Genomic DNA, 20313 nt, shown 5'->3' with positions numbered 1-20313 from the left:
GCTGACTGGCTGACCTTTTATATTTCCTTATTATCGAACAATGGATGCCTGTATATCTGCTCTAGCCATGACCTTTTGCCATTCAGTAATCTAATTTTCAAAAATGTCCCAATGTAATATGTTCAGTATCTAAGGTCTCCGAAAGCTTGTACAGAAATATTAGGTTATTGTTATTTAAATTAATAGTGGAAATATACCATTAACACAAAGCTTGATTTTTCGAGCACCACGCACAACAACACTGTTCCCGGCCTTTCGGGATATCTCTTCTATTCGGCTAACAGCTGTGACAGTGCTGAATCTCGCCATTTATTGGGTCTTTATATTCCACTGAACTGTGCATAACTTTAAAGAAGGGCCATCGATCTTCTCAAGTCTTTCGTCGCCTCCCCCTGTCCTGAGCGTTTGAACGTTAAAAAAAGGACATAAAAAAAGAGAAGATCGTTTTGGTTGTCTTTCTCTGTGTCGTTTCTGGAAGCTTATTGATCCAAGGATCTCAGCCTCTTTCTTGAAGAATCCCCTTTATGGGGTTATGGTTGGGCACTTTGTTTCCCTCTTAAAATTCACCTCACCTCATCCAACTGCACCTACTACTTTTGGAATCCACCTACTCTGCATTCACCTTCTCGGGTCTGAATGATACCAGATTCTGCATTGCTTACCCTTCTACACCTGTGAGAAAATGGATGATCTCTGGTACCTTTGCTCTTGGAGGCCAGCTTCTCAGCTTCCTTGGGTGTTCTGAACTGGACGGGGTCGCTCGGGGGGCTGGGTCCGCTCATGCTGATGGACTGGACGTGGACGATGTACTCTGTGTCCTCCTCCAGGTCCCACAGCGCACAGGAGCGAGTGGTGGTGTTCACCTCCTGGATGAACCTCAGCATTCGCACGTCCTTTTTCTGCAAGGCACAATGGGAACGGTGATGTCAGCACTGGCGTTTTGTATTGCGCGGAGGGAGGGCTTTGTGAAGGTTCAGTTTGTGTGGGAGAGGCAGTACAAAACAACCATACTTCCCTGCAGCCTGTTCTGAAAGGCTGGGTCCCCTAAGTGCATTAGCACAGTTCTGACACACAAAAACAAGGCCATCTCTCACATGAGCTCTCCTAGTTACGTGAGCGTTTATTACTATTTTTAAGAATTTCTGATGTCGAATAACATTTTTTTTGTAAAATCTGAATTTTCAACTTTCCTGTTCTGACATGACTAAATGAATACTGCAAAATGCTCTTCACTGTTCGTCTTTTATTGTTATCATTACTGCATGCATATCGGGTGTAGTGATCTATCTCCCTTCATGCACAATTTGATCTAATTTTGATTTAATTAAGATAGGCTCTGTGTGTGTTCTTTTCTGATCTCCTGACTCTCTGAACCTGACAAAGTATAGAGATGTACACCCACTGCCCCTCCTCTCCACTCTCTGACGTTGTGTATCTGCGGCTGCAGCCTGTGTGCCTGGCGGTTCCTACACAGTGGGGCACAAGTGAAGGTGCTTAACGGTGATGCGGGACAGTGCCCCGTCTAGATGCCAAATATGATTCTCTGTGTTAGTGTTGCAGCAGGACTGTGTAAATCATGTGCAATTGGCAGCTGTGTATATTGCTATTGAGAGGCCAGGTTCAGTACGGTGTCTGTCTGTGTGATTCTTAGTTACACATTTTCATCTAAGGCCGTATAGAGAACAGAAGACAAAGAAGGAGTCTGTGATAAAATTCGGGGTACGTCACTGACATCATGTAGTTACCCAGCAACCAAAGAGAGTAATCTTCTTCTATATGATGTTGTTTAGAAAAACTTTAGATGAGTCTTACCAGTGCCTGGCTGTCTCCTCAGCGGTTTGTTATAGATGAATCAACTACTCTGGTATTATTCTAATTAAATCAGGCCCTGAGTGTTTCTTGTCCGCTTATCTATCAACAGTGTGCTGGATTAACTGTGTTTCAGTTGCCTTAATTCATTCTTCTTCTTTTTTTCTTCTATGGGGTTGTTCATAAGGTGGTCTAGAATGTCATGATTACATTCATGCATTGACTCTACAACTTGCAAAAAAACTAAATGTCTGTGACATGGTTTATGTTACATCAGTGGTTAAGCATGTTACTCTGCATTGTTTACTTTATGCTAAAAAATGGAAATAGGCAGAGATCAGCACTTCCACAGCTGTGGCTATCTAGGATTAAGTGGCATATTGAGGTAAACTCTGGGACACAAGGAACCTGTGGTGTGTGCAAGTGTCAAGTAAGTGCTCTTTTCCCTGGAGATAAGATATCCTGAGTTTTATAGTCTGGGGGGAGCTCTGTAACACATAATTCAATGCATAGATTTTGTTTTTCTTTTTAAGTGGAAGAGAAACTAACTGCCCTCTCTCTCATTCTGATGCATGTCTACATGCCCGGTAGAAGAACATGTTGGCATATATCCACTTCTGTAAAGCAGTCCCTCACAGCGTGTGTCAGACACGCTATTTCAGAGTTGCACCAGTGGTTTGCAGATGTAGTGAACTTCATACAAATGGACATCAGGGCAACCCTTCTCCAATATACAGTGAGGGAAAAAAGTATTTGATCCCCTGCTGATTTTGTACGTTTGCCCACTGACAAAGAAATGATTAGTCTATAATTTTATTGGTAGGTGTATTTTAACAGTGAGAGACAGAATAACAACAAAAAAATCCAGAAAAACACATTTCAAAAAAGTTATACATTGATTTGCATGTTAATGAGGGAAATAAGTATTTGACCCCTTCGACTTAGTACTTGGTGGCAAAACCCTTGTTGGCAATCACAGAGGTCAGAGGTTTCTTGTAGTTGGCCACCAGGTTTGCACACATCTCAGGAGGGATTTTGTCCCACTCCTCTTTGCAGATCCTCTCCAAGTCATTAAGGTTTCGAGGCTGACGTTTGGCAACTCGAACCTTCAGCTCCCTCCACAGATTTTCTATGGGATTAAGGTCTGGAGACTGGCTAGGCCACTCCAGGACCTTAATGTGCTTCTTCTTGAGCCACTCCTTTGTTGCCTTGGCTGTGTGTTTTGGGTCATTGTCATTCTGTAATACCCATCCACGACCCATTTTCAATGCCCTGGCTGAGGGAAGGAGGTTCTCACCCAAGATTTGATGGTACATGGCCCCGTCCATCGTCCCTTTGATGTGGTGCAGTTGTCCTGTCCCCTTAGCAGAAAAACACCCCCAAAGCATAATGTTTCCACCTCCATGTTTGACGGTGGGGATGGTGTTCTTGGGGTCATTCCTCCTCCTCCAAACACGGCAAGTTGAGTTGATGCCAAAGAGCTCGATTTTGGTCTCATCTGACAACAACACTTTCACCCAGTTCTCCTCTGAATCATTCAGATGTTGGCAAACTTCAGACGGGCCTCTACATGTCCTTTCTTGAGCAGGGGGACCTTGCGGGCGCTGCAGGATTTCAGTCCTTCACGGCGTAGTGTGTTACCAATTGTTTTCTTGGTGACTATGGTCCCAGCTGCCTTGAGATCATTAACAAGATCCTCCTGTGTAGTTCTGGGCTGATTCCTCACCGTTCTCATGATCATTGAAACTCCACGAGGTGAGATCTTACATGGAGCCCCAGACCGAGGGAGACTGACAGTTAGTTTGTGTTTCTTCCATTTGCGAATAATCACACCAACTGTTGTCACCTTCTCACGAAGCTGCTTGGCGATGGTCTTGTAGCCCATTCCAGCCTTGTGTAGGTCTACAATCTTGTCCCTGACATCCTTGGACAGCTCTTTGGTCTTGGCCATGGTGGAGAGTTTGGAATCTGATTGATTGATTGCTTCTGTGGACAGGTGTCTTTTATACAGGTAACGAGCTGAGATTAGGAGCACTACTTATTTCCCTCATTAACATGCAAATCATTTTATAACTTTTTTCAAATGCGTTTTTCTGGATTTTTTTTGCTGTTATTCTGTCTCTCACTGTTAAAATACATCTACCATAAAAATTATAGACTGATCATTTCTTTGTCAGAAACGTACAAAATCAGTAGGGGATCAAATACTTTTTTCCCTCACTGTATATACTGAACAAAAACAAACAACGGAAGAAAAAAACACATTAACAAAACAAAGGTGTGCGAGTGTTTCTACAAGAAGTAATTTCCTGAAAACCGCTCTACTGCCTGTCGTCAGGACAAACGCTATTCCAGGGGGAGTCGCCAGCACATCGAGAAACAATAAAAAATAAAAAATAAATGAACAGAACGGTGTCTCCAGAAAAGACGTATGAGATGACAGTTTCTTTTAAGCCCTTGAGTGGCTTTCCTGTCGATTTCTGCATCCCTATCAGAGGCTAATTGGAAACAGCAGGAGAGCAGCACGATGTTTAGGGAGCAGCCCAGGAGCAAGGGGACGATCTTACCTGCTGTGAGATGGCAAAGCCGATGACAATGTCTCCCTCCGGGATGTCCCATGTCACCACCGCGGAATTGGCTTTCAGAGATTTGATGGTGACATTGACAGGGGCCATCAGACTGTCTAAAGAAGGAAAGAGGAAATGATGAGATCGCTGCACTGTTTACTTTTTATTTTATTTTAAAGATTCAACTCAATTCAAGTCTTTTAATAATGTCAACATCCCAGAAACTCAAATCTTCTGCTGTTGGTTTGATTTATTTTGGTTTTGTCATTGCTCAAGTATGAAAAGGCTAACACTTCCACAGTTGAAAACTTCTAGCTTTCATTGCAGAACCAAGGAAGTAGATATGTTTCAGTAAATCACAACACATTGCCGGAAGATCAGATCACAAGGACCTTTTGTTTAAGTTCTCCGACACCTGGGTCATCCAACAGTACTATTACAATCCAACAAACTGCACTTCAAAATTAGGGTCTGTGTCATGTGAATACAAATACAATTACCACTTCAACCAACAAACCTTTGCCACTGTTTTTTATTTAAATAAATAAATAAATAAATAAATAAATAAATAAATAAATAAATAAAAAAACACTGACTGGGGGCAGATAGGTTTTATGCAGAAAAAGGGCTGGTAAAATTGAGCATGAATCAAATATACCATCAGCACTTAGTATTGCTGCAGGCAGTTGAAAGCTACTTTTGTGAGTTACAGTTCTTTAAGGACTACCTGTACTTAACCCAGACTCGCTGTGGAAGTTTTATTTTTCCTAGAGGCTATTAATTAAAGAAAGAGTGGCTTTGCTGTGTGAGCTATGCAGCAGGATGTGCTCAGACTTGGGCCTCCTCTTGAAATAAACCCCTTTAATAAAGAGATTGTAAAGATTATTGTTTAAATATATACACCGATCAGCCATAACATTATGACCACCTGCCTAATATTGTGTAGGTCCCCCTTTTGCCGCCAAAACAGCCCTGACCCGTCGAGGCATGGACTCCACTAGACCTCTGAAGGTGTGCTGTGGTATCTGGCACCAAGACGTTAGCAGCAGATCCTTTACGTCCTGTAAGTTGCGAGGTGGGGCCTCCATGGATCGGACTTGTTTGTCCAGCACATCCCACAGATGCTCGATTGGATTGAGATCTGGGGAATTTGAAGGCCAAGTCAACACCTTGAACTCGGGATTCATCAGACCAGGCCAGCTTCTTCCATTGCTCCGTGGTCCAGTTCTGATGCTCACGTGCCCATTGTAGGCGCTTTCGGCAGTGGACAGGGGTCAGCATGGGCACCCTGACTGGTCTGTGGCTACGCAGCCCAAATGCAACAAACTGCGATGCACTGTGTGTTCTGACACCTTTCTATCAGAACCAACATTAACTTTTTCAGCAATTTGAGCTACAGTAGCTCGTCTGTTGGATTGGACCACACGGGCCAGCCTTCGCTCTCCATGTGCATCAATGAGCCCATGACCCTGTCACCGGTTCACCGCTTCTCCTTCCTTGGACCACTTTTGATAGGTACTGACCACTGCAGACCGGGAACACCCCACAAGAGCTGCAGTTTTGGAGATGCTCTGACCCAGTTGTCTAGCCATCACACTTTGGCCCTTGTCAAAGTTGCTCAGATCCTTACGCTTGCCCATTTTTCCTGCTTCTAACACATAAACTTTGAGGACAAAATGTTCACTTGCTGCCAAATATATCCCACCCACTGACAGGTGCCATGATAACGAGATTATCAGTGTTATTCACTTCACCTGTCAGTGGTCATAATGTTATGGCTGATCGGTGTATGTATGTATGTTTTGGAGCACCAGCTATTGACACTGCAGGTTTTTAGAAGAGAGAACATTGTTACTTTTTCTTTATTATACAGTATATCTAGGGTTATTACAAAATAATATTACTGATTTCAATACTTTGTTGTGATCAAACTGCATATTACGGATGCACAACTAGTTGGCAGCGTTACCCACAGAGCTCATATTGAACATCTGTCAATGGGGGGGAAGAAAAGACTGTTTCCATTATTGGAAATATGTAGTTTGGTCACAATACATTTTTGTTATATGGTTTACTTAATTTATAATGACCCATATGTCAGTTATTCAATCTGTATTTCACAAGTATTTCTTTTCAGGATGAACACCACGGAAAAGCCCTTCACAGTTAGTCATTGTAGAAGGATGCAGTGGAAATAGTGATTAGAATATCCCTGAGCTGGAGTTAACAGGTTCCAAAAGTGTATTCTGCGAAACCAGCCGGGCGAAAGGCGAATATTAAGAGCTGAAATGTCCCTTAAGCCAGCGCATTTTCTCCTCTCCAAAATAGTCAGTACAAAGCTTTACTTGGAGCTGTTGCTACTGATGGCTCTAAATTTATGAGGGCCATTTCTGTACCCTCCTTCATCTCCTTTGCAGATGGGTTCAGTTTTGTTTTGAATACAAAGCAAGCATATATATATATATATATATATATATATATATATATATATATATATATATATATATATATATATATGAGCAGAACATTAGAAGATTGTGCATCAGATTCTTGCATCCCAGTGATCGGTGTACATGTATTGTTTCTTGATGTCTCTCTGTGGCTCATCATCGCAGCTCTATTGCTTTGTGTTTCCACTGCAACCAATTTGTTGTTTCTGTTTTCATTTCTTTTCTAAGCACGAGTTGGTGGTCTGAGGGTAGTGGAGCGCCCTCGGCAACTGTGTGCTGGACAAACTGCATACAAGAGTGCTTGGAAAAGGAATTAAATTCACTATGAATCGCACAGGTGGTTATTGTGAGAAACTGCCACTACCTTTAGAGAAAGCTACCTCGAAGGTGTCGGTTACTTGCTCTTGTATGAGCATATAGAAAGAGACAGCTGCTCTTTGCACTGCGTGAGACCTATCTTGAAATGGCACTGGGGTTTCAGCTTGGAATAAGTGAAAAGGCTCTGTAAACTTCTAGACCTCAATTATATATTCCTTAGAGAGACCGTAAACATTTTTTTATTTTGGTTATAGGAACCTGTCTTATTATATTTTCCACCCTGTGATTTCTTTTTGTATTCTGCAAGTGGACAGTTCTTTCTTCCATTTGATCCCTCAGTGTTAGCCCTTTCCAAACTGTGAACTGTGACTGCTGTTTTATTATTATTATTATTGCCATTATTATCATTATTATTGCAAACTTGTGCCTCAGGAGTAGGCACTGAGTCAGAGAAGAGAGGTTTTTGCAGCATTTAGCAAGTAATAATCCTTTCTTCTGCACTTCAGACTTGCTGTTTTCCCATTTCTGTGCTGTATGGATTTAAAAGAAAAAAAAGAGAGAGAAAAGGTTTTCATAGCTCTCTGAATACAACCGTATCACAGTGAAAGATAAAGACAGCATGCCCTAGTGAACTTAATAAAACACTTATGCATTATTGATGAGTGGTCTGAATGTAGGTTAAAGCAGAATATTTGGCAGACTTATGAAATATATGGAATTATCAATTTCCTTTCTGTTAAAAAAGTAAAAAAAGGAAATCAGACTAATAGCTCATCTACTTATTTGAAGACATATTAAAAAAACCAGAAACCTAATGAGGTGGAAATTAAAAAGGGAAGATATATTTGGAAAACAAGCCTGGTGTTTTATAAGGGGAATAGACAGCTGAGAGATCAACTGAATGATTTCAGACATGTATCCAAAATACACAGATGATTCCCATGGAATAATGTTCACCTGGCTGCAGATGATAAGTCTGTAATTCCATTGAAGTCTTCTGTTGATGTGATGGAGGAGAGGAGTTAAGCACCAGTGTTTCATCAATGTCACCACCAACAGCAGAAGGAATTCAATCCTGGCGACATGAGACTCTGCTGTTATTTTTATGGACGATATTAACAGTTGGGAGAGATGGGGATAAATCTGGATTGCAATAAGGGGAAAAGTGGATGGGGAGAATTATCTGGTAGAATATTTTACTTCTTAAAGTTGAAATGTGACATTTATTGAAGTACAGTGGATAGGATACATATCCCCCACGATTCTTGTGAGTAAAGTCTGTATCACTGCAATTGTATTACTTGTTTTACTGCCACTCATAGCTTGGATCTGTGTTTCTTTTGTCACCACTGAATTTGAATACCACTCTGAGAGGCCATCTTTGCATTGCTTCAGGAGCATTGATGCCTAGCAGTCTGAGAGACTAAGATGAAATTAGAATATTAAAATTAAAAACAATGAACACGCGAATCAATCACATCGACCCCCAATATGGACTCCAACAGCCTCGCTTTGAGAGCTGTCCAAGCCCAGGGGTTCATATCAAGTGTGAAGGTCTGGGCACTAATTGGAGCCCATGGCCAAGAACATCAAAAGATTGGGATAGGAAAACATGACAATTACAGGGGAAAGCAACCCATTGGACAGAAGAAAGTAAAAATTGTCTTCTAATTGCAGCAGTGATTTCACTCCAAATACCTGTTCATGCACTTGTTTGCTGATCTGTTTTTGTTTTCAATTCCCAAGAACGCCATGTTGTGACAGAGCACCACTTAGGTCTTTAGCTCATTATCACATATTAATGTTGTTAAAAGGACGCACCTCTGGGGACTGTGTATAGCTAAGCAAAACAAATGAACAGTTTTCATTTTTCTGAGGCTGTAACCTCCTTGCGCAAACAAACCTGTCAACAAGACAATTTATTCTTGCTTCTCTGGGATTCATTATTTCAATACCTCTTCCATAAAGTTTCTTGTGTGCAAGCGGGTATGTCCATGTCCATGTCTGTGTGAGTGTGTGGGTATGTGCATCATTTTCTTAGCACCTTGCTCATCTCCAACAGCATCCTCAGGTAACCTTAACGAAAGTATCTAATGAGGGTCTGCATTTGCATACTGCATAAAAGGCATTTCGCATTATGTGCATGGATGCTCCATTGAAGAAAACAATTGGGTTTTGATTGCTTTGGAGAAGCAGCAAATCATAACGTATGAACTGCGAGTGCTGCCGGGACGCCGGACCCAGCAACAGCCTTGGGAAGATGTTCTGTAGAAAAATTACCAGCCTGATTTCTGTCTGCCTTCCTGGTCCTAATGTCTCTAATCCTTTCGAACATACTGCCTCAATTATATTAACTCTCCCAACTCTCAGTGCTGGTACTGAGTATAACGAACAAAAACGACCTGAGCTGGCAAGCAGCAAGAAGGAGTGAAATATGAATACATGATTTCAATTATTGATCCTCTTCAATAATTTATTTGGACATTGAGACATAACTCCATAACTCCAAAGTACCCAATTACTGAAGGAACAAACCACCCGATAAATAACTGAAATAATAATCATGTGGTGACAAATCTTGTTTTTTACCTTGCGCGGTTTACCTCGTTCCTTCTCTCTCTAAATGATTATCCTGTGTGTCACCTCATCCATAACTGCGCATGCTGTCCCACGGTCCGGGGCTGAGGAACGCACCAAGACAGGCTGCAGTGCTCGGCAGCAAACATTTAGATAGATGTGCTTCAGACTCATTCGGCTTGCCTGTCTAAGTAGGCAATGGCATAATAGAATGGCCTAGTGATCCCAATGCATCCAGTGGAGTGTGGACCTGGTGAGATAAAATTAAGCAGAGGGGAAATCGTCTTTCTTAATGACAAATCACAGTTCTGCTAATGAGAGACCAGGGAGTGCCTTAGACCTATTATCAGCACGCTTTTGTGCATTTCTGTCTGTTATTATGCTGCTCCGGACGTTTCACATTGGGGGATAATAAGAAGTGAGGGAAATGAACAGGCTGGTGATATGTGCCAGGGCTGACAGTGTGCCTCAACTGATCTCCAAAAAGGACGGTGAAGGAGGGTAAGAACAGGGTCACGGTTCGTGTTGAGGTTTGCACCGGCTTTAAGGGTTGGCTCGGTTTATGTTGAGTTTGCAATGAGAGACACAGTTTAAGCCTGGTAATTTACCTTAATTATGCACTGAATTGAAAAGTAGGGTTTTGGTTCAGAATAGAGTTAGATTTAGGGTTGGTCTAGGCCTCTCATTTCAATTTACTATGTTAAAGTCAGAATCTAAATCGTTCAGAATTTTTACAGGAAAATATATCGTTTTTTGTGTTTGTGTTACAATAAAACATTTTTACCTTTTAGAAAAGACAGCAAATTGCAGTAGGCCTTTTGCTGTGGCAGTATGAAAAAATGGCCCCATTTATCTTGTGAATTGCAGCTTTTACTTCAAAACTAAGATCAGCCAAATGTATAAAATATAAAAGTGGTCTATTTCCAAGTTTCTCTGTTTTTTCAAAAAGTAAACATAATAATGTAGGCTTTGCATTACCAATAGTCACTCTAAGGATAGACATTTGAATAAAAGGTTTGTAAGCTTTACATTAATCGATATATAAATATATATAGAACTGTTGTGTACACTTTAACACAGCAGCTCTTTAAGATTCAATGCAGGTTTGTAATTTTCCACACTGCAATTTCAGATGCCTTGAAGTAATGAAAAAAGTCATTGAAAATATCCGATTTGTTTTTGGTTTTATTGTCCCCTTTTTTTGCTGAAGATCCTTCTAGTCTTTCTTTGCATTGATTAATATGTCACTGTTATCGGAAAAACCACAAGATCCCCTTTGTTTGGGTTGATAATCTGTTGACACCATTTACTATGTCCTGTCTACTGATGATGCAGGCTGTTATAAGGAGTAGGGCAATCCTCATCTCTGGAGTGGTTTAAAGAAGATTAGCTCATTTGTTTTAGGCTGAAACATGTATACTGTATGTCTCGCACATCACATTAGGATTATCAGATGTGAAACTGAGAAATCCATTTAGCTGTCACCTTAAGCAAGGGAGAAAGTTTCTATAAATAACTTATTAAAGTATATATTTTATTATATATGTTATTGCACATATTTGTACTGTATTGTAACTAATGTTTTAATTTTAACTGAAGGAAGGTACATATTCACTGTATTATGAATTATGGTAACTATGGTTCCAACATTGCTGGAGATGAGAAAACAGCAATATGGTGTAATACTCCTACTATGTTTCCTTTACATGATCTTACTATCTTTAAAAGAGCAAAAAACCAAAAGGTGCTCAGGTTATATATGCCAGTCATATAGAAGCTGGATAATAATCACCTCACTTATGACAAGGGTTCCTGTCTCTGACCCAAGGGGCAAATCACATTTTGCCACACAAATGCATTATAAACTGATTAGGAACTGTGATGGGCTGACAAGGAGCAAACATTTAACCAGAAATATAGACCATGGTTTCAGTGAGCAGTGAGCAGGGAGAACTATCTGCAAAAGTGAGTCATTTTGGAAAGGATCAAACATGTTAATTCAATGATTTGATTTGTTAAATGGTGAATGACCATTCCCACAAAAGTGTGACGTTTTCCCGCCTGCAGAATAAAGTGTGCTTGTGTGCAGTAAGTTGCCTGGATAAGGGCGCCTGCCAAGAAAGAAATAATCATAATCACAATGATGATGCTGCTGATGCTGCTAGGCTGTTACAGTTTTAATTTGAAGATTGGCGATACAATCCCTAATGACAGTGCCCCGGTGTGAGACGCTTCTCAGTGCGCGGTCTAGAATTGGTGAAGCGGGGCCCCCCGACTGTGTACAAGCATGGGGGGGAAGGAGGAAGCCTTCTGCCACAGCGAGCTCAAGTGTCGACCTGAGGAGCCACACAGGGTATACTAATCATGCTTCCTGTGCATGCTTTGCCAAGGAGCACCTCAGTGATCGCTCTTTCACAGCTGCTTAATAGCATTGCTGGGGAGCCCGGAATGATAGCGAGAGAGAGAAAGCAGGGCTCCAGGCACAGATAATCAGATTCATCTGGCAGAGGCGTTAGATGCAGTCTTGCCTTTAAGGTGCATGCCATATGATATGGGGGCTGTAGGATGACTCAACAGGTTGGAATGCTGAATTAACTGAGGGGCAAATGGGGGCCAATGCAAAATGGCTTCCTTTTCTGACTTTTTACATTGTGGTTGCTGAGGCTCTGCTTTGACTGTGTCTGGCCTTTCATGGTACAAGCTACCCAGGTCTTGCTACAGCCTAGGTGCAAACCCATTGGAGACCCCAGCTTGAACCCTTTACCTTGGACCTTATCATTTCAACTTGTGTATGAATGCCCATTTCAAACTGACCTGATCTGGTGCAAACTGAATGTAAACGGCACTGAAGGTGTTGATTTCTCCCCTTCGTAATTGGACTCCTGGATTGCTTTGTTTCTGCTGGGAATAATTTCATAATGTTATCATCTCCAGCCTCCTCTTGCCAGAATACCCTTGAAAATAAAATAAAAGAAGGGTTCTTTCCCTCTGGATTTTGAATGTGAAAGGTTGTTGCTGAATTCCCAAGCTGTACCCATGATTAATTTACTGATATTAAGATTTGGGATTGATGACTTTGAGATATTTATCATTTTAAAAGATTTGACCATTGTCATTGAGTTATCTGACAGTATGGTTGATTTATAAATGTAAGAAACACTAGGGCTGTTCCAAGAAATAATCCTCCTAATCTGTGTACAAAAATAAATCCTGTCTCTGGGGAAAGCATATATTTGCTCATCAGTGCAGTCTGGGTTTTCCTCTGCATGGTGACTGACACATAGGAATGCTTTGAATCCCCCTTTTTTGGACTATTTATCAGCAACAGTTTCATTTTAATCAAGTTGAAGCTCAGCACTTTCTGCAGACTGCTATTCTAAAAACGAAACAATAGGCAACTTATTTTAGTTTGCATTATTATTTTGATTAATATGATGATGGTGATTTAGATACATCAACAAGAGAATGTTAATGAATCTCTTACTGACAATATTACTTCTTCACATTAACCAAAACTGTGGTACAATACAATTAATTTATGTTGGAGTAAGTCATGCATATTTTATACTTTTAATAGTATGGCAGTATCTTTGATTTGAACTCTGTTAAGTATTCCAGTAATGTTTTGAATTTATCCCTGTGGATTTAGAGACAGCAATATAAATTAAAGTTTTATCAATCTTTAATTATGACTTATTTTTCTTGCATCCAAGGTCTAATGCTCTGTTGTTTAAGACAGGCATGAAGTGAGGTTTAATGTGAAAGCAAGTAGTGTATGAAGAGTCATACACACACAGTTTTGACTGGACCAAGAACTATGATTTATATAGCTTTCTGGTACATTCATTGTTTTTGTCCTAGAGCTGTGGTTCCCCAAGAGCTGAACAGGTAAATCTGTTTATTGCCGTCCCGCTGAAATCACATTGGATAAAGTGATTTATTTTGCATCAACCTATCTCTGTGAAACGACTTTTTCTACACTTACACACATTAAAAACAAACTGTACTGTCGCAACTCACAAGAGTTTATATCTATCTGGTTGTGTATGTAGCTTAATAATATTAATTTTTTTGTTGCGTCCCTCTTTCCTTTTCTGTCATTGCTAGTTTCACAGAAGTTTTTTGGCCTTTTAGGTGGGTTAACATACCAGCTGTAGATATTATACACTTAAAAGTGTTTTCATGCACTTTATCAAAGTACTTCCATGCAGAATTTCTCTGTGAGGAAGCCACTGGTCACGTTCTTGTATGGGGGGCGAGCTGTGACCCAAATGTTTTTGTGGGGGCGCCACCCAGAAAGTTTGGGAACCGCTGTTGGAGAAATCAGAAACACCTCCATCTTTTGCAATATATCAGATTCTTTTTTAACATATAATTATTAATTTATACAGTTGGGTTTTTACTAGAGCAACCTAGTTACAACCCCTAAGGGGTAAGACAGCAGTGTCCCCCACCTGGGATTTAACCCACGACCGCCCACCCCCTCAGGAATCCATAGCCCTGATCGCTACTCCACACGGCTGCCCTTACCCCAGTCTCCAGTGTGGTACTCCATTCAGCGCAGTGCAAGTCCTCAAATCGTGAAGGTGACAATGCCCTGTACTGCCCCCACCTAATTGTCGCACACCCACTGTATTAAGATTACAAGACTGGTGCTGCTCTAATTTTACATTGGCATCATTGACTCTGAGGGACTTTTACTGGAATTGTTCAGTCTAATGAAAAAAAAAAGCATGCAAAGCATGTTGTTATGGGTATTACTCAACTGTTAGAGTTCAGGACAGTGTACCCTGCCTTGATACACTGCACACTATTTTAATCTTGTTCTATGTCACTGTGCTTTTAGTCGTACCTGGAAAATGTTTGCAGCTCTGCAGTGATGTCCACTTTTATTCTCACTTGCTTCTTGTTTTCAATCCACCAGACCTCTCAAGAACTTAATGGAAATGGTAGGTCCCCGTCCCCTTCCCCACAGCGTGAATTTGTCAATTTCTCTAAATAAAACAAACCTCCCCAGCTAATTTTCTTCTACTCATTTTGAAGTCTCATTAATTATATTTTTCTTTTTTGGGGAGACGGGCATGGGACTTACTTGTACTGTTCAGTATTGTACTGTTCACAACCACAGCTTTTAAAAGAACATAGCCAATTCCCAAGATGCTGTTTTAACAATAAGCACTAATCCATTCCCATTCTGCAACAAAAGAGCTGATTAATAATTAATGTTTGAGTGTTAGATGTGTGGGGGGCACAATGGCGGCTGTGGCCTGGTTAATAATGCATGACAGTTCTTCCCAATGTGTTATACTGTACTGGGAAAGATTTTGCCTAGTGTATCTTTTCTTTTTCTAACGCTAGGTGTTAGTGGCTGACTCTCACAAAATCTACTTTCCCTTGAAGTTCAGAACAGCCCCCTAAGGACTCACTGGGGTAACTGTGAATTCTTGTTTACAAGTTGGGTAGATGTAGGGTAATAATCTCACAGCCCGTGAAGTTCCTGTAAAGCACAAGCAGAGCAAGAAAATACGAAAACTTTCCGGGAAAAGTACAAAACTAGAATAATAAAATAAGATCGCAATCAACATGTACAGTGTTACAGATCGGCTTATGGCCTTTGGGTATGTGACCAGTAACAATGATAACAACAAAAACCTAAGTTTATTTCTGCATACTGCATGTGAGAGACTCATTAAACCCGTTCACCAAGATTGAATGATGCATCTCTGTACTTGCATCTCAATTTGGCATTTTGGCTTTGCAGCACCAAACCTTTGACATATTATGAGACATTGGACGTTAATACTACTGCTTTGACATGGGGTAATTATGTCTGTGTGTTTTAGTTCACCTAGGAGCTTAGAGTCCAGTACTATATGGCTGCTGTTGCTCCTGGCTTTTGTTGCTCTCTTTGTTCTTAACTACTTAAACAGCTCACAATTGCCATCCCTCAGAAGGCTAGCAGGAGATGTATTAAATAGAGCTATAAACAGTCAGTTTGTGGCCCTGCAGGACCATATTTTGTAGATTTAGCCCATTATTTAGCCCCACAAAATGTGTTTTTAACACCTTCAAAAAGGGGGTACTGTTGATAAGCTGAAAACACAATCTGTCGGTGCTAAAAGTCAGCACTGCAGACTGGAAGTAAACACAGGAGCCAGCATTAATGTGTGTAAGACTGGTCCACAACACCCATTGAACATCACTGCTTTTCAGATCCACGCTTTGTGCAGTTCAGTCTTTCTCATTGACAACAGACTTTGGCTCATCCCTTTCTTTGCCTGCTACAAATGTGTATCTTAATACATGTTTTAGGGATGTGGGGCTGGTTACTGAATAAGATATTTACTCTTGGAAAGTAATTCCCCCGCCAGCTGGGAGGCAGCCAATGGCATGCTTGGAATCAGATTTTCTCTTTAATTAAATGTCAGAAAACACCAATATGAAAATCAATATTGCATTACTCTGGCTTCCCATTCTGCTGTGCAACGCGTGCCACAGCATGCACAAACCTGCAATGCTAGATTCCTGTAATCTATAATTGTTCAGTTGATCTTAATCATTGTGGGTTCCTCCTTTACCTAGTATTTAATCCACCCTGCCAGGCGGCATCTGAAGCCAAAATAGATGAAAAGTAACAATGGGGTGATTATTGCAGGGAGAAGAGAATAACACTGATCCTCTTTCTCACTCTCAATATAAATGGTATCGCACACTTATATGCTCACAGTCAGATATTCATACTTCGAGAACCTGTCCCTTCCTGAGCTGGGAAATAAACCCTGCAACTTTCAAAGGTTGGTTTATCCAATGCAAATCCTGCTCCACATACACTACTTCCATCGAAGATTAAGCTCGTATTCCCAAATCATATTTCATCCTCCGTGCACCAACGTGCTCTCTTGATAGAATTTTGCCAAAAAAAAGTGTCTACAATTAGGTGCAGAAAAATGGCAAGAGAAACTCATATTCCTCTCCCTCATTGGCATGCTGGTGCCTCAGTCCAGAGAGGTTGACGTCACCGGTAGCAAGCATGTGGTTCAGTGAACATCCAGTTCTGCACAACTATCAGCTTAGTGCTGCTGAGTGCTTCTGGAGAATGTGTGGCTGTTCCTTAGCATAACTGCTTGTATACGATATACAGTGAGGGGAAAAAGTATTTGATCCCCTGCTGATTTTGTAAATTTGCCCACTGACAAAGAAATGATCAGTCTATAATTGTAATGGTAGGTGTATTTTAACAGCGAGAGACAGAATAACAACAAAAAAATCCAGAAAAACGCATTTCAAAAAAGTTATAAATTGATTTGCATGTTAATGAGTGAAATAAGTATTTGACCCCCTATCAATCAGCAAGATTTCTGCTCCCAGGTCTCTTTTATACAGGTAACGAGCTGAGATTAGGAGCACTCTCTTAAAGGGAGTGCTCCTAATCTCAGCGCCTTACCTGTATAAAAGACACCTGTCCACAGAAGCAATCAATCAATCAGATTCCAAACTCTCCACCATGGCCAAGACCAAAGAGCTGTCCAAGGATGTCAGGGACAAGATTGTAGACCTACACAAGGCTGGAATGGGCTACAAGACCATCGCCAAGCAGCTTCGTGAGAAGGTGACAACAGTTGGTGTGATTATTCGCAAATGGAAGAAACACAAAATAACTGTCAGTCTCCCTCGGTCTGGGGCTCCATGCAAGATCTCACCTCGTGGAGTTTCAATGATCATGAGAACGGTGAGGAATCAGCCCAGAACTACACGGGAGGATCTTGTTAATGATCTCAAGGCAGCTGGGACTATAGTCACCAAGAAAACAATTGGTAACACACTACGCCGTGAAGGACTGAAATCCTGCAGCGCCCGCAAGGTCCCCCTGCTCAAGAAAGCACATGTACAGGCCCGTCAGAAGTTTGCCAATGAACATCTGAATGATTCAGAGGAGAACTGGGTGAAAGTGTCGTGGTCAGATGAGACCAAAATCGAGCTCTTTGGCATCAACTCAACTCGCCGTGTTTGGAGGAGGAGGAATGACCCCAAGAACACCATCCCCACCGTCAAACATGGAGGTGGAAACATTATGCTTTGGGGGTGTTTTTCTGCTAAGGGGACAGGACAACTGCACCACATCAAAGGGACGATGGACGGGGCCATGTACCGTCAAATCTTGGGTGAGAACCTCCTTCCCTCAGCCAGGGCATTGAAAATGGGTCGTGGATGGGTATTCCAGCATGACAATGACCCAAAACACACAGCCAAGGCAACAAAGGAGTGGCTCAAGAAGAAGCACATTAAGGTCCTGGAGTGGCCTAGCCAGTCTTCAGACCTTAATCCCATAGAAAATCTGTGGAGGGAGCTGAAGGTTCGAGTTGCCAAACGTCAGCCTCAAAACCTTAATGACTTGGAGAGGATCTGCAAAGAGGAGTGGGACAAAATCCCTCCTGAGATGTGTGCAAACCTGGTGGCCAACTACAAGAAACGTCTGACCTCTGTGATTGCCAACAAGGGTTTTGCCACCAAGTACTAAGTCGAAGGGGTCAAATACTTATTTCCCTCATTAACATGCAAATCAATTTATAACTTTTTTGAAATGCGTTTTTCTGGATTTTTTTGTTGTTATTCTGTCTCTCACTGTTAAAATACACCTACCATTAAAATTATAGACTGATCATTTCTTTGTCAGTGGGCAAACGTACAAAATCAGCAGGGGATCAAATACTTTTTTCCCTCACTGTATATATAGTGCATCACTCACTGGTACCCAACGGCACCAGACATGGCCTAATCTGACTTCCTTTAAAGGTCTGCATTTAATTATCACTGACAGCATGTAGTGTCCATTAGACTTTAGCCTGTGCTGTATGATGCCTACTGAATTATTGAAGTAATTGTGCTTGCTAGCCTCAGTGCTGTAGGTGAGGCGAAGCAGAAGAGTGTGAAAGGTCTGCGGCTAAAGAAATGAACTTTTTACATTATTTATATATATATATATATATATATATATATAAAAATAAATCACTGTTGGCCTTTTACTGTAGCCTGAAATAACTTGTTGGCATTATGCTTTAATACATTAATTTAGATACCTTGAATGCAAGGGTAAAGACTTTTTTATTTTCTTCCACCATTGTACGTACAATAGAAAATATAGTATTTGAATCGTAGTGTGAACTCCCTTTAATTCCTAGTCAAGTTCAAGTCTACTTTTTTCTCAGATAATTTAAGACCTTCTGAATGCAATGGCCTTTGCCCAGTTTGAAGCACCTTCTCATTTCCACGTTATTCCCATGGCAGGTCATGTTAAAAATGGAGCCTGCGGACATTTCTGTGTGTGTGTCTGTTTGCATGTGCGTGTCTTTGGGGGGTGGGGGTGGGAGAGAGAGAGAGAGAGAGAAAGAGAGAGAGATAAAGGCCTTGTTGTTCTCTGACTATATTCTCAGATCTATGTATCTTGTGCCAAATTTGGGAACAAGCTGCAAACTGCCCTGCAAATTCACCTTGGTAAACTCAGGACCTGCAGCACATAATCTCTGTTACATCCCGGCACAGCCTGTTCTTTGTTGCTGGTATTGTTTATCCGCCCTCACACTCCTCCCCTCTACACCAATGCACACAGCACCTCCCCTGTACTGCTGGGTAGAAAGAAGATACAATCAGACATGGTAGGTCATGTACTTATTGTGGCACAAAAAACCTTTCTGTGATCTGAAACGTCAGATGGATTTCTGCTTTTCACATATTCCGCTTTTGTTACAAACTGGGATGAGCATTTGCTTTGTTCAATAAAAAAAACAACAACATAGGATTTGCAGGATCGGTGGCAAGATTTAATATGGATGCTCCTCACATTAGCTTGGGGGATTCACACTTCCCTGTGCATAGTGGAGGGGTGACTGAACTGCTGGTATCCACCTCATTGAACCACAAGAATATTAGGACTTTATTTCACTGAGGCCTAAATCTGGGGCCTCTCGCATAGAACTTCGTGGTTACATTACAGGGTGATGTAAAAGGGTACAGGGTACATATTATAGAGCACAACATAATGCAACATGACACTCAGTGAAACAAAATACAGTTCAAGTGACAGCAACAACAGTCAGAGATGAAGGAATACAACACAGTATGCTTGAATAGTGAGCATGGGATAAAACCCAGAGCTCAGAAGAGGCTGTTTGTCATGCGATATTCAGTGGTTGTTGGTATCAAGTGGGACAGTACGGCTGACAACTTGTTCTGAGCAACAAATGTTCCAAACAGAGACCAGCCGTGACGAGCCAATTGAGGTCTCAGTATTCTGTGACTGGGCTCCTTCAGAGAATATGAATTGATGGTTTGTACATTTGAGGTTTTTGTAGTATGTTTTTTTCAGCATTGATATTACAGGAATTCCCAGCTAATAAAAGAATATTGGTTGTAATACAGTACGGTCTATGATGTGTAGTTTCCCCCTCTCTCGCACTCTCAAGGCCTTACAGACATTACACTAATCAGTTTAAAGACTCGGATAGTTGAGAGAATTCAAGGACAGTCAGTGATTGATTCCTCTTTGTTTGTCCATTAGTTGAAGTGCAGTGACACGAGAAGGGGGAATTCTACAT

General features: G+C 41.2%; 1 protein-coding gene across 1 annotated transcript in view; it reads right to left on the bottom strand.

The window, feature by feature from the left end:
• The window catches only part of fndc5a (fibronectin type III domain containing 5a), a 43960-nt gene that overhangs the window by 7904 nt on the left and 15743 nt on the right, over window positions 1-20313 (bottom strand). Inside the window, exons 2-3 of the mRNA XM_066717381.1 lie at window positions 4377-4492; window positions 701-899 (exon numbers count right to left, since the gene is read on the bottom strand). Coding sequence (XP_066573478.1) covers window positions 701-899; window positions 4377-4492 — 315 coding nt within the window. The remainder of the gene's footprint in view (window positions 1-700; window positions 900-4376; window positions 4493-20313) is intronic.

Source organism: Amia ocellicauda, chromosome 11 (genome assembly GCF_036373705.1).
Source record: "Amia ocellicauda isolate fAmiCal2 chromosome 11, fAmiCal2.hap1, whole genome shotgun sequence".
NCBI classification, from domain to species: domain Eukaryota; kingdom Metazoa; phylum Chordata; class Actinopteri; order Amiiformes; family Amiidae; genus Amia; species Amia ocellicauda.
Note: the sequence above shows the minus strand (reverse complement) of the source record. Positions and strands in the feature narration are given on the sequence as shown.